The sequence below is a fragment of the Mastigoproctus giganteus genome, chromosome 9 (assembly GCF_048544385.1).
Source record: "Mastigoproctus giganteus isolate SK-2022 chromosome 9, ASM4854438v1, whole genome shotgun sequence".
Classification (NCBI taxonomy): Eukaryota; Metazoa; Arthropoda; class Arachnida; order Uropygi; family Thelyphonidae; genus Mastigoproctus; species Mastigoproctus giganteus.
The window spans coordinates 178,934,595-178,950,608 of record NC_143583.1 but is presented as its reverse complement, the minus strand read 5'-3'; the positions used below and the strand labels follow the sequence as shown (position 1 = coordinate 178,950,608).

The 16,014-nt window shown below is 37.1% G+C and overlaps 1 protein-coding gene across 1 annotated transcript in view; it reads left to right on the top strand.

Annotated features, from left to right (window-relative positions):
• Positions 1-16,014, top strand: part of LOC150080911 (protein spire homolog 2-like) — a 220,854-nt gene that overhangs the window by 91,137 nt on the left and 113,703 nt on the right. Inside the window, exon 4 of the mRNA XM_090382155.1 lies at positions 14,731-14,856. Within this exon, the coding sequence (XP_090238281.1) occupies positions 14,731-14,856 (126 nt within the window). The remainder of the gene's footprint in view (positions 1-14,730; positions 14,857-16,014) is intronic.

Here is a 16,014-nt window from a genome sequence, read left to right as displayed (position 1 = left end):
CTTTGTATACTCGAAATTGAGTAATTTGTTACCGACAGAAAACAGACATGCAGTATGCGAATCAAAGTATAAAGGCGCCAAGAAGAAAAACTTGTGCCAGCTCAGATGGCTTGTCAACTTTACCAGACCAGAGTTCATTGTGAATAAGTATAGCAAATTTTTTTTTTCTCGAAAAACTAAGGGCCTGAAAATATAGTCCATTATAGTCCTCAACTGGTTATTCCTACACATTTGAGTTTTTATGTATAGGAAGACCACATTATGAAGAATGTTTTAATTTTTAGTGTGACGGTGAGTAGCGCTATCTGTGGAATAAAAGTACGTGCTTTCGCCCTATGATTGTTCCACCATTACATCGTTAACCTTTGCAGAGAAGAGGTTCTGATTAGTGTGGTGATGAGGTTTTTGACCGGGCACTAACGAGATGTTTGTAAATATCATGCTCCCTGATGTTCACGAGGTGATCACTGACATAGAGACTCGGATATCTTTCGCCCACACTGATGACTAACACCAAACTCAACAGGCGGATCCTAAGTGATTCATACTCCCCCCACTTCTCCACCTCCCGCTGATTCCCTCCTCTCTCCCACGTCACTTTCCCAGTGCTCCAAAACCTTTCACCTGTATATAGAGTTTGCCCTCACCCTTCAAACTTTCACTCTTACTGATACACTGAAAGCCCATTTATATGACAGATGGCGTAGAACTTTCGGCCTACTTCTCCGACCTCCCTTTCTCACCAACATAATCGTTGGCTTCACACACGGTGACTCCCGACGCCCATAACGGTGAAAGAGCGATCCACCCCAGAGACTGTCTGCATCTGTTTGCGAAGTATCCGACACACCCACCTGCCGTTCCAGCTCCTTGCTTTTTCTCTCTCGTTTCACATTTAAGCTAACAGTCTCCATTTTATCTTCTTCATGAGTTTTTTTTCCACTCCATTCGCCCACTTTTTCGTTTATTTTTCTTTCTGCCCCATCTTTTCCATTTCATCTTTACTTCCAGCTCCGTCTATTGATTTTCCTGTAAATATCGCCCCTCCCTCCCTCCCTAATCAGCAAGCTGTTAACTCTATATCACAGACTTTGGTGATGGTTTCGCTTATTATCTCGGGATGATGATGGAAAACTCGTATATTACGTAGGCCGCGTCATAACGCCCGACTGGCCAAGCTCTCTGATAACTGTTTTCAGGTCATTCCAAAAGGGATGCTATCGTCCCTCGCTCGTCATTAAGGGACTGTTCATCCGAAACACCTGGCTGAAAAGCTGCGTTACTTTCCTTCATAAATTTGCTCTCGCGCAAAACCTCGTTGTCATAGCAACAGTTAACAAGGCGTGAATGTGGGCCGAGAATAGATCATTTCCTATAGATGTATTTACGCAATAATCAGGGATACGAATATAAATCTCTGGGAATTGGTCCCTTGATGGCTCTATCGTAACCCGCGTTGGTCCCGAATGAGTTCATTTGGTTGCTGATTGTTTTAACGAGTTCTCCAGAGAGAGATTCTTGCTTCACTTCATGCGATCTTATTTTCTTGTTTATAGCCGAAGGATCGCGTAATGCGAATTTGCTTGGGTTTCTTTGCAGTATTTTTCTTTTTTTTAATTTTTTTCTTCTATTTTTCTTTTTTCCCTTTTTTTTATTTTTGAGTATTTTTTTTTTCCGAACTTCATTGAATTCATCTGTGGTCATCAGTAATTTTTTTCTTTATTTAATATCGATAAATCATATAACATTGATCGAGAGCTAAAAATAAACTTGCATTTCTTTAGGTCTATCCAAAAGAAACAAATACTGTCCTCATATAATAAAAATAGTGCGATTCAGATTCCCAATTTTTTGTTTGATCAAGATGGCGAGTGACATCCACGACATCGAACCCACATAAGATATTAAATTAAATATTCTATTTTAAAAACCTGGCAAGCGAACACAAAATGGAATCCTAAAATCATTAGGATAGAAAGAAAGTATTCTTTATAAGTTAAACTATACGGGTATATAGTCTATTTTTTATTCTTATTCGAGTTTATTGTGCGTATAGTTCTTTGTGGAAATTGGGACCAAAGCGAGAGATTCAGTGATTAAATCCAGAGATGTTGGATGCTTGCGTGTATCGTAGGTTGGTTCTTATTGCCCGTGTAGTACTGGTCTAATAGGCAGTCGAAAATCCACGAGTATAGTTGTCTATTTGCGGTTGCAAACACGACTCAGTGTTTCCATTGGACTTTTTTGCAATTATCTTTGTGAGCCACTACTCAAGTCACTAGAAGTGTGCTTTGAATACACAAACGGGCATTGAGAGCGAGGTCATATGTGGCATTTCCAAGACTTTTTAGTAAATTCTCAATCTAATCACGAAGAGGAAAAACGTTATTTGGAAATGTTTGATGTAGCTGTTCTTCAAGATATATTTTTAATCAGTCTGTCTCTTTCCTTGACACCTCAACATTTCTGGCTAGTTCAAAAAAAAAAAAAAAAATACAAGCAACTTTTCTCCAGCATTTTATCTAGAATATTCTTTTTACTGTCTCGTGGGTCTATGTTCGTCGTGATTAAATTTAGATGGTATATTTCTGCTGCCATTAAAACATCCCTAATTAACCACAATGTGTATGTGTATTCCTCTTGCATTCGGTTTTAACTTATACCTACACTATGTATATAAAGTGCTTAGCATACCTACAGTACATAATGTGCCTTTCATGAATCATAGATAAGAAGACCTGTTCTATATAAATGTCTCGCGGGCAACATGTTGCCCGCACGGCATTTAAAAGTATGTCCTTCGCCGCATATCTTCTGAAGCTCACGAAAAAAAAACATTTTTCCATTACTACAGGTAATTATGTTTATTTTTATACTGGGGTATGTTTTTGTTTGTATGAAGATTAGTAATGCTCACTGACCGATATTGAATGATACTATGTGCGATAGCGATAAAATTCGGTTTATATTTGTCATCAGATTTCTAAATCTTTTTTTTTGTTCTGTAAAATATTTTAATTTATATTTAGATTTATTTCATTTTGTTTGAACAATATTGATATGTTGGACGAAAATGTATATTGTTATTTTTTTTTTTTTTTGTCTCAGATAAAAATTAATATTTATGATATAATTACTGTTTCGGACATACTGTGATCATGTTGAGGATAGCACATGTTGAGATACTTATGCACGTCATAAGTATCTCAACTTTTAAGATTTATGTATTTTTTTTTTTTTTTTCTTCATTGGAATATTTATTAACTGCTACTACTTTGGCCTGATGATCCGTATTTCAGTAGTTATGTAACATTCGTTTAGCTGGATTAGCTGCCCCGCATGTGGTGCCATCTATCGGATAGCTTGATACCTTATAGAATATATACTGTCATTTAACAATGCGCAGTAGCAAAGTGGTGAAGTTCCAGTAATACTGTACCAAATCATAAATATTTTGGTGTAGGAAATGATAGTGATCTTCGTGAATACTGTGGTTACTTGACATCGATTCATGACTAGTGGCATTAAAGCCAGGATCGCGAAAACAAGGTGCATGGCTAGGTTTAAGGTCTTCACCGAATGTGGGGTCCCAAAAACTCGCCATGCACCGGCGTCCCAGGATATCGTTGCGTAATCCCGAGAATGGGCTCTTTCTCCGTTTTCATTAGCGAAGGGGGAGAAGTTCTGTCAGGATGGCCGGACGGCCTAAAGCAATGGTCAGGCTACACCTTGAGTATACAGGTCTGGAAGCCTCATTTTAGAAAGGATGTACAGTTACTAGAACGAATACACAGAAGGGCAACAAGAATGGTGAGAGGAACAAAGGGGTTCTCTTACCAGGAGAGGTTTAAATTCTGTAAGTTGCAGCATCTGGAGACTATGCACCTGCGAGGTGATCTGATTGAGGTGTATAAAGCCTTGAATGGTTTGAGCAGGCATCGGTGCTGATGGGATGCTTCCGCTTGCTCAGATTAAGAACCTGAGGGGGCATAGATTCAAATTGAGGAAAGACAGTTGCAGAATAGATGTGCGGAAGTTTGCCTTTAGTAAGCGGGTAGTTGATTGCGGAAATAGACTTCCATCTGTTGTGGAAGTTGATAGCTTAAATAAATTTAAGGCAGAGCTAGACAAACATTTGGAGTGACCGGATGGGAAAGGGTTTTTTTTGGCTGATGCTCTATAAGCTTGCTTTCTTGCATCACATGCCTCAACTAATTCTAACTAACCCATTAGTATGTCTAAGGCGCCCAAACTTAAGGGTTATGCCTTCCATCGAATGTCGTTGTGATTTCTGGTCCACATATGTGGGCTTGGGTTCGAATCACACGCCTGACAAAATGCTCTGTTCCTTTAAAAAGGCCTGACGTAGCCGAGTGGTCAGGGGTGAGAGTGCAGTAGCACGCGCTCTTTGAGTGGACTGGGGTTCAAGCCTGTGATTGCTAAATACGATTAAAGTTTGTATTGACGATTTATGTAAACTCCACTGACCTGGTGGTCGTGCCGGCGTATAAACAAGAACACGCCTTTTACAAAGTACAGTATTTGGGCAAGAAATATTAACTTTGGTTTATTCCTAGCTAAAATCCAAGAAAAGCAGAAACACCTATGAGAAGTATAGTAATTATTTGAGGGCTCACCTTTTATGTAATTGCAAATTCTTTTCTCAGAAATGTTTCAATGGAAATATTTTCAGGTTTCGCAAATCATGCCTGTTAAAGAGAAAAAATAATAATTATAAAACTGGCCAAAGAAAGCAAATGAATATGCTTTTCCCCTGAGACTTTTAAGAAGGTTGCTTCCATATTCTTCCGCCCCATTCTTTTATCACTATTAAATAAAGAATGAAAAAAAATATATAGAATGTGAAACGAGGCAATTAGTAAAATAAAATGTCCCTTCAAAGATGATTCAAGAAATATGTTTTGCACTTAGTACAGAACAAAGTATGAGCGAAAATAGTCTTCCTAAAAAATTAATAGTTAAAAACACTTCCAGTCACAAAGCAAATATGGCACGGTTTCTGAAATTACCTTTGGACTTCTGTAATCGGACTAAGATTGATGGCGAGTATTCCTTTGGAAAGCAAGTCCGTAATCCTGGGGATTTTATACAGGCTATATGCGCTGGTTTCCCTATTGCTTTCCGTGCCTTTCAAGGCCAGTTTGCCTCTTGGGATCAGGAAGGGAGAGGGAAGAGAATAGCTTGCAGCGGAAAACCCAGCACCTCCGACCAAATCAGTTTGCTTGCTTTGATTGGTTTGGTTATTTCCCGGACATATCAACTGCTTTGGTTTTAAAGCTAGTTTTTTGGTATGTTTACGGGTAAATTTGCATGGTGCGTGTGGTTCTTCTTGACTATAGTGATTTCCAGGGTCGACTCGAGGGTATGTGCCCCTAGGCCAGTTTGGTTTCAGCGCCTGATCTTTTTTTTTTTTTAATTTTAAAGCTTTATAAATTTTACAAAAGGGGCATGTCGTAATAGAACATATTTAAAAAATCTTACATAAAATTTAATTTACAAACTTTTATTTACAAAGGGTATATAACAACAATAAATTATTCGAAAACTAAACAAAAAAATTCTTGAATTTTTTTTGTATTAAAATTTTTAGAATTAAAATTATACTTATAAAATAGGCGTATAAACAATAATACATATAATAATTTTGCAAAAACAAAGCAAAAAAAATCTTAAAGTATATAAGCTGTGTCTATAAGTATAAGAATAATTATTGAAAATCGTAGCACAAAACAATTTTTTAACTTTTTTTTTAGCTTTTACTGTCGCAAAATTTGTGATCAATTCTTCCATATCAAGTTCTTTTAAAATATGTCGTTCAATCGATAATATTGTTAAACTGTCTAATCTTTCCCGACTCAGTTCTCAAATGAGTTTTAACTCCTTTCCGAGCTAGCCACAGCGACAGGCAACGTTAGGAAAATGCGGATAGCAATGAATAGGTTTGGTAAGGAAGACGTTAATTGCTGAACACAAATGAATTGGAGAATTTTCGCGGGTTTGATGCGAAAAGTAAAATAGGCGCCCCAAAAATAAAAATTTTGATCAAAACGGAGACCCATGCAATACGGCGCCTGGTAAGAAAAATCAAGTAGGCAAACCAAAAACAAAAAAATGCTAAAAATGACGCTCCTTGCAGTACGGCTTTTGGGGGACACTGCTCGTACCACCAACGCTTCCACTCTCTGGTCATCTTTAATACTATTACTTTTTTTTACGATGTTGGCGCCCCAAAGCCATTGCGCCCCTAGGCCGGTGCCTTTGTGCCAAAGCCTAGAGCCGGCCCAGGTGGTTTCGCTACTTGTGACTCATTTGGCGAGATCTGGATTTAAGTACTGTGATAGAGTGAAGGAATTTCTAGAGGCATCTTCAATTGTGGCTGCAGTTATCAGGCAGCGGGAATAGGATTTTTTTCTGTGAGTTATTCCGTGTCTTTCAGCCGCACAACATGCATATTGGCCCGTAAACACACACTTCTACAGATATAATTGCACATGTCACAATATGGTCTAGGTCGCTGATACGCCTGAAACTCAACAACGAGCATGGTTTGCGAACTGAAAAACCAAGAATAACTCATTGGAAAGAGAACCTTCTTACTCCGCCTGACTTCGGATAATTAGTCTCAAAGAAGCCTTTGCGAATTTATCTAGGTTTCCATGGGATTCGAACCTAGACTTCTCCAAACGAAATACAAGGAGCTGACTTACTGTCACGGAGGGCTCAAATTAGTGTAAAACTGAGTTACTCATTGACGAGAGGGGACATATCTTCTATAAGGCCTCTGCGTGGTGGTAGTTGCACATTACAAAATAAATATTGGCATTATACTTATTTTCTTCGGAAGTGCAGTTTATTTGTAGATCTAGGGAAAATCAAAGCAATAGCCTCATAATAAGAGAGACAAATTCCATCTACGAAGGATTGTCTTTTATCGTGAAAGTTTTCATAATAAAATTATTGCTAGAGGGTGAGCCAAAAAAGAAAAAATATATATATATATTTCAAAATTCATTAAAAAATAAGTCAATTTTTTTCATCACCTTTCCGGTTTTTTTTTGTTTTTTTTTTACATCGATAAAATTTTTCAAAATGTCTTTCATCATCTCCTACATGCAATGATGGAAGACATTTTGAAAAAGTTATCCGAGTTATTTCGGGTTTTCAGAATCGGTAAGTATCTATAAAAGTTCAGGTTCAGTACTGATTTTTTTTTTTTTAACGTAGAATACGTTGTATCGGAGGACCATCGACATATAGAATGGACTTACCATCATGCGGTTTGATCTGTTCACGGCTTAGATAAAGAGAGTAAAACCGTGGTGCACATACCGCTCTTTTTTTACGTCTTTTGATTAGTCAACTACACTTTTTTTAGTCAACTACACATCTTAATTATTATTACATTAATATAAACTTAACTTAAATATTTTAATATAAAAATAATTATAAAAACAAAATAATACATACTGGGTCGCTGCCAGCTGATAGTGTATTCAGTTATATAAAATAATCTCGCATCTGTTTAATTTTTTTTTTATTTTTGTTGATTCTCTATTATTTTACAATAATTATATCTCAAAAAATATTTTTACAGACCTTCAAAATGAACAAAAAACCATCTGGTTACCAATATAGAAAACGAAAAGCTGAAAAAGACAATGTTTTGAAAAAACAAGAAGGTGCTTTCTTAAAATACTTATGTCAAGAAGATCATCAAAAAGAAAATGTTGAAACTCTCAATACAATATCTTGAGGAGACAAGATATTGTATTAAGAAACAACAACTGAAGAGGTTAAATCTTCATCAACTGTTTCGAATATTGTCGAGGTCGATTCCGAAGCTGAATGTTCGGCTTGTTGGTACTGAAGAAATCAATTTTCAAAATTTAAGTTATGATGATCCAGCAACTTGGAGTAAATTAAAGATTTTAAATGTTGATAAATTATGTCAACTGTTAGTTGAACATGGACCAAAACAAATTTATAATTTCGACTTTCCAAAAGATAACAACAGTCGAAGATTTTTCAACAACAACACTATACTCGAAAGTTATCGGCGAGACATTACAACCTTCGTGGTTAATGTATTCGAAACCACAGATTCTGCGTTTTGCTTTTGTTGCTTGTTATTTAATCTGGAAAAATATTTCGTAATTATAAATGCTCATGAGAAAACCCAAAGGCATGTCGAAAATTATCATAAATGGAAAGAACTGGAGATAAGAATTAAAAAAAACATACAACCATTGATGAACAGAACTTAAAGAGTTATTAAAAAAAAAAGAAGAAAAACATCGGTTGCAAGTTCTAGAACGACTGTTTACATTAGTTCAAACATTGGCTGTACAGAATTTGTCTTTTCGAGGAACAAATGAAACATTATTTGCTCATGAAAATGGAAATTTTTTTGAAATTCGTTGAATTCTTAGCGAAATTTGACCCGATTTTGAATGAATATTTGAGAAAAATAAAAGATTAAGAAACATATGTGTATTATCTCGGAAAAGATGTGCAAAATGAAATAATAAAGATTATTTCTGATGCTGTAAAGAAAAAATTTTTCTTTACAGCATCAGAAATAATCTTACAAATCCCAAAAAAATTTTTGGGATTTGTAGACATACAAAGTACTACTGGAGAAAGTATGGCAAATGAAATAATACGTTTTTTAGAGAATTTATCTTTACCTATCCAGAATCTACGAAGTCAAGGATACAACGCCAGCAATATGAACGGAGATATAAAAGGTGTGCAACGACGAATTTTAAATATAAATCCAAGAGCAACATATGTACCAGTTCACATTCACTGAATTTAGTAGTGAATTGTACTGCTAATAGTTTAGATGCCACTGTATTTTTCGATACAATACATCGTTTGTTTGTATATTTTTCCGGCTCGACTCGTTGATGGGAATACTTGAAAAAGCACATAACTAATTTTACTCTTAAACCAGTCTGTGACACACGATGGGAAAGTTGAATTGAGTCACTGAAACCTTTGAGATATAATTTGTCCGGTGTTTGCGATGCATTGGAAGAGATATCTCAAGATGATCGTTTATCGGGGTTAAATGGCAATACTATGAAAGTAGAAGCAAATGGACTTCTTAAAAATTTACGAAATTTAAATTTATTGCATCTTTAATTATATGGTATAATATACTTTTTGAAATAAATGTGACAAGTAAACAACTTCAGAATAAAAGCACCGATATGAGTGGTGCCATGAATTGTATAAATGACACAAAAAAAAATTCTTAATGAGGATTCGAAATGATGATGAGTTTGAAAAATTGTTGGTTGAAGCGATAAAAGTTGCTGAGATTTTAGGTGTACCGCCTAACTTTGAAGAAGAACAAAAAACAGTTCAACTTAGAAATAAGAAGCAATTTATGTACGAGCAAGAGGATCAACCTATTAGCGATTTTAAACAAAAATTTAAGATTGATTTTTATTTTTAAGTCATTGACATCGCTATTGCAGCTGTGGATGATAAATTCAAACACATGTCTGTATTAAATGAAAATTTTGGTGTTCTTATAAATATATACGAATTGCAAAAAATTTCTTCTGAAGAGGTGCTTTAAAAATGTTTAATTTTAGAAAGATACCTTACGCACAATAATTCTCGAGATATCGATGGAACAGATTTAAGTAACGAATTGCAAGTAATAGCAAGACGAATTTCCGAAACACTTCGGCAATTGATGTCCTCTCATATATATGTCAACGTAAATTAGAAAACAGTGTTCCAAATTTATTTATCGCGTTGCGCATATTCGCAACATTGCCAGTATCAGTAGCCAGTTCAGAAAGGAGTTTTTCAAAATTGAAATTGATAAAAGCATAAACTCGATCGACCATGGCTCAAGAAAGACTGACTGGTCTGGCAATAATATCAATTGAACACGAAATTGCAGCTAATCTGGACGTCGATATATTATTTCAAACATTCGCAAGAGCAAAAGCACGAAAAATTAATTTCTCATAATAAATATTAAATTGCAATATGTATTTAACTTTAACTGTAAATGTATTATTAAGTACGTTAATGAATTATTGATGTTTAAAATACGAGTTAATGAAAATTATTGAAAAAACGTTTTTCCTTTTTTGTGCAATTTAAATACTGTTTGATTAATTTTTTAAAAAATCGATAATTTTTTTTTTATATCAAATTTATTTATATTTGGCTATGTTATGTTTGGCTATGCATGTGAATATGTAAGTACGTATTGATAAGGAGCGCATGAATTTTTCTTTGCCTAGGGGCGCCGGGTACCCTTGTACTGGCCCTGAATATTGCCCATGAATCCATTTGGTACAGTTCTCCCCAAACGAGTGTTTTGTTAATTCATTAATCCATCTAGATGAATATGACATTCAACTTAAAATTGCCTTCCACTCATATTACATTTTCTTTTTTCATTGCATATATGCCTACTATAGATAAATAAAATAAGTTTTCGTATTATACTCTGGAACGACCACACGGTCAGAGGAGTTTACAAGCAGTCACGCGCTTTGAGTGACCGTGGCTTTGCGCTTGAACCACAATCACTCAAAACACGTGTAGTTTTCACTCTGACTCCTGGCCACTCGGCTACGAGGTCTATGAGGATGGTTCAGAAAAGGTCCATATTCAAAATGCAGAAACCAGGCGCTTTAAGCCTCTTTCTGTATAGACACCAGACAGAGATCTTTTTCTCTCTGTCTGGTATCTATACAAAATTAGAGCCCTTTTGGCGAATAATACAACGATTTCAGAGACCCATTCTCAGAAATCGTTACATTATTCTTCAGGAAAATGACGAATAAATGAAAAAGTCCATTCCAGGACTTCAAGGATGAAAAGAGAAAAATCTGAAAATGACTTTGATAGATGCGTCAAAGTTTTGCAAAGCTACTTTGTCGATTCTGCCATATGCTGTCCATTTTCCAATTATATGGACCAATTATTGCTACTTCCTCTGCTTGATATCGGTTAACTGCGCCCCGGTTAAAGAGGTCTTTGGGATTTCCTCCATTTCCGATGAGATTCGAGTGAGTGGCAAAATCATTAAAACTGTTGTTTAATGATTTTGCCCGATCCCCTTGAACACATCTTGAGAGGATAGTCTTGTAATAGTGTCATGAAGCTACTATATATATTACTCTAAAAGGTGTGACTATTAATTGATGAGGCTGTTGCAATAAAATAAATATAATTAAATATTTTGCACCTTACAGGTTATCCCCTTCAAAATAATTGCCTTAGGCTTGCACACACGCTATTACTTACGTTTCTTCCAAGCACAGAAACATTTCTGAAAGTCACCTTCTGTAATACTTTTTAACACTTCAGTTGTATTTTTCTGAATGTCGCAATGGACTGAAAATGGTTCCCTTAAGTACACACAGGGCCGGCGATAAGGCTGATAAGCAGAGTATAGAGGCGCCGAAATTCAAAATTTTTATTATAATAATATTTAATAAAAGTATCACAAGTGTTCAAATACACAAGGGCCAAATTGGAAATCTCAGCTAACCGTGCAATAGACATCCTACAGGACTGGACTGTTAACAATAATCTCCGTATATCACGGACCAAAATAAGCTCAATGCTGCTAAAAGGGACCCTGGATATAAGGAAACTTCCCCAAATCCAGATTCAAGGAACTACCATAAAGCTGACCACGGAATTAAAACATCCCGGCGTTGTGCTGGATAAAAACCTGTCATATACATTGCACCTGACCCATATCCAGAGGAAAATCAGGAGTTACTCTGCACTGTTTGCGAGAGTCTCCCGCAAAGACTGGGGCTTGTGCAGGAGGACCCTCGGGTTTTTCTACAAAGCAGTCTTTTTGCCGGCTATTTCGTATGCTGTTGGTGTATGGTTTCGCAATGCCACCACTGTGGTAAACAAAAGAAATTGGAAACTACACAGCGATATATACTTCTCACCATTTCGAGAGCTGTCAGCACCCACGCACTCCAAGCCCTGACAGGGGGCCCTTCTCCTAGATCTGAAGATCATCCGCCGTGGGATGCTCCAACTTTCAAAGGGCAGAAGTGTCACCTGCCTCGATTTCACGACAGATCCTGCAAATGTCTCTAAAATTGAAAAGAAACGCCTCTCCACATATCTCCAGCAGGCCTGGCAGACTCGCTGCCAGACATCAACTAAAGGAGAAATTACCAAGAAATTTATACCCAACATACAAGTGGTTTACTCCAAACTATCCTCCTTGGCTCTCCCCGGGACTTCTTACTTCCTATCTGCTTACTGGATGGGATAAACTACAAGGCTTCGGACTCACCGACACCCCCTCTGTGCTACTGTGGCCAGCGTGAAACGTGGGGACACTTAATGTATGACTACTGTCTATACGAAGATCTTCGCTGCCGACTTATTACGCACATCCACTTTTCACTGCAAGACCAGGAACATCTCGTCCTAATCGAAGAGAACATCTACAAAGCATTTACCCAGTTTGCTCAGGACCTCTTCACAAGAAGACGGACACAGCCACAACTGCAACAATAACCAATCAATTGTGCATCCTGCATCACTCACTGGACTCTGGCAAACCACCAGCGAACAGCAAGCCTCTCCCTGCCTACAAATGGTCCCCGATCACACACCTCAACAGAAACAACTCCACGGACTTACACCATGGGCAGGAGTCAACCCCATGCATGTACATAAATCCTGGAGAAGACATCATCCCATGAATGACTATCGACAAATCCTGGACGGGACACCATCCCATGAAAGACTTCACATCAACCCTGGATGGGACATAAATCGTGGACGGGACATCAACCAAAAAACTGCTGTCCTAAAATCCTGGATGGGACATCATCCCACAAAAGACTATCCATGATTCTGGATGGGACACCATCCCATGATGACTTTTGAAACTCGCTATACGCCTCTTGGCGATCTGAGCCGGGTGCCCTTGTCTGGCTCACTTTCACTCCTTTTCCCTGGCGGGGGGGGGGAGGAGATGGCATCTACGTTTCCTTTTCTCGCCGCCGCCTCTCTTCCTCCTCCCCGTGGTGCATGGGCTGCCGCACAGGCCACTCCTGGGGATGGCTTCTATATTGTCCTCATATTTCTGACTTTTTTCCCCAGCTTTCAGTCTCTCTTCCCCACTTTACCTTCACACAAGCGTACGTCCCACACAGTGGAAATTAGAAATATCCAAATTCAAATCGCTCACGACCCATTCTAGCTTAATTCTCCCTTTCCCCCCCCACATAGGCCCTAGCCATTGAAATCTCAGGAAATTAGGTAGCAGGGCCTGCCAGAGTACCATTTAAAATACTGGTGTACCTGGTCTGCCTTCGCGGAGCCAAGTGTGGGCAACGGTGGGATCCAACGGCTAAATGACCAGATAAACAACGGTATACGACACTACACATATACAAAATCCATACACTTTTAAACCTCTGGCATTGACTGTTCTGTTTCACACCCACAATGTATACTACGCGGAGATGGGGGAAACCCCTGGTGCCGTTTGACCCCAAACACACTTTTAAATATATTTCTACCTAGGGCAGCGTTTGAGTACACACACTTTTCAGTTTAGGAAAGAGAAAAAAAAGTCACAAGGAGCATGGTTGCATGTTCAAAGACAGATTTTTTTTTTTTTTTTTTCTTGGCCAGAAACTGGCGAACAAGAGGGCGCATTGTGCGCTGGATCATTGTCTTGACGGTGTATCCACCCATCCTTCCACAATTCAGGTCTCTTCCTTAAAATTTTTTACGCAGTCTGGCGGATTGTTTTGTCTTCCATTGCATTGACTCTTTTAGTTTCTGGGTCGTACTGGAACAGCCAAATTCCGTTGAAAGTAATTACAGTATTGAGAGTCTGGATGTTCAGTTTTTTTTTAAACATCTTCACCAACTTGGAATCTTCTCATTCTTTGATCTTCATTCAGAAATTGTGGCACCAATTGGGCACACACTTTTCTTATACCTAAATTTTCAGTTAAAATTTGTCTGTTTCTTTATCCATACCGATTCCGATGCAACTATTCTAATGGTTAAATGACGACCACTTCTAATCAATGTCTTTACGCGGTCCACATTCTCATCAGTGTTTATGTGTAGCGGAGGGTCGTTTATTGTCTTCCACATTCTCTCTTCCTTCTAAAATCTTTTATGCCATTCAAACACGCGAGCTCTTGACATAGTATTTTCCCCATAAACTTGACGTAATAGCACAACGTTCAGTTGGTGTCTTCTTTAGTTAAAAAAACTGAGATTGATTCGTTGTTCGATTCTTTTGTTTTTCATTTTGTTTGTGTTGTTTGTAAGCAAACTGCAAAAACAGAAGGTAATGAAAACCTGCCTCACTGCAAAGCAAATGTGTGTTGAAACGTGATTTGACAAGCAACTAGGGAAAGGTTTAAGGTCAACTGCTGTGGCGCTTATTGTGTAGTGGCTGTGCGCGCAGTCTTATTATTTTAATCACATCTCGCATTAGAGTCAAACCTTTTATTTCTGTATAATGAGAGCATGCAGAATATTCTATAATGATTTTATATACAGTTCAGAAAAAGTTTCAAAACTTTTGAAATTACTATGAACATGTTATTGACTTCAAGGTGTCAGATTATTTATTGTATTAATACTGTTTGACAATTTTAAAGTGAAATACACGAAGTATTTTTGCTTTTCAAAGTGTAAATTCCTTCTTTCTTTTTTTTCCAGAGATGTGCAACCCACTTAGCCAGTCCGGGTCAAGCTGATGTCCACTACAAAGCTGTATGTAGGGCGCTGGTCGCTGAAGGCTTGGAACTATCGACTTTCTTAGAGAAAATCGCTAATGGAACCAAGGTATATTTAATAATGGCAAAGTTACTATTATTGATGTGTTGCCCATTAGGAAATGCCACGTAGAAGTTTAGTTTCTGCTTACTAAGATGTTTCTCTCTCAACAATGTCGCCGAGAGAATGAAAAAACATATTTAAAATTAAGGAGTCATTATCGTCACAAAATGTGAGTGATGAAAATCTCTCGTCTGGACTATAGATCAATTCAAGATGAAACAAGCAGGAAGTTAAATCTGCTCCTTAAGCATCGTGGATTCATATCTCATTCAAAGATACGTGCTTAGTGCCTTAATAAATAAACAGAAGCGTGCGTTAAGAACCACAGAGCTGAATACAGCACACCCCAGAATGTCAGAATTTATATGTCCCAAGTCACGTCATTAGTACAGAAACAAGTGGCTCTTTTCCTCCACTGTACCTAGTGAACGAACAACACAAACCGGTACGAGATGAAAATTAAACCAAGACGTGACCTAACAAGCAATTGGTCTAACTGCATCGTGTTATACCAAAAACTAAGATGCTGTTATCAAATAGAAATCTAAAAAACGCATTAAAATAACGTAATATCTAGTTAAGCCCATTCCTTAAAATTTACCCGCAATATCAAAATGAATAAATAAACTAGAACTTAAAATGGACATTATCCATACTTGTTTCTACTTTGTGGGTCGGCAAAATGAAAAACATGGAGTTACGTGTAAGGATCGATGTGTTTAAATTCACTCTACTAATCAAGTATTAAATAATAGAACATAGAAAGCATCGAAAAATAATTTTGTGTATTTTACTGTTACCTGGTGAACCCTGAAAAATTAATATTGGTAAAAATACTTTTGATATATAGGTATATTTTAAAAAAAAAACATATTGGTAAACGAAATTTTTTCTTGGTTTATTATTTTTACATTGTTTTTAAGTTGTCTGATAGTAAGACAATAAACAGTATATAGTAATGAGCTTTAATATATTTGAATTGAAGAAGATATATATAACCAAAGTTTCTACTTTAACACACTTATGGATCATATATGTACGGTATATCCGATATGATTTATAAGTGTGTATTTATAATAATATAGAATAATAATAAAGAAAGTTGAAACTCGGATTTAAGAAGACTATCGGAAAACACGCTGCATATAACCTCTGGTGAGTATG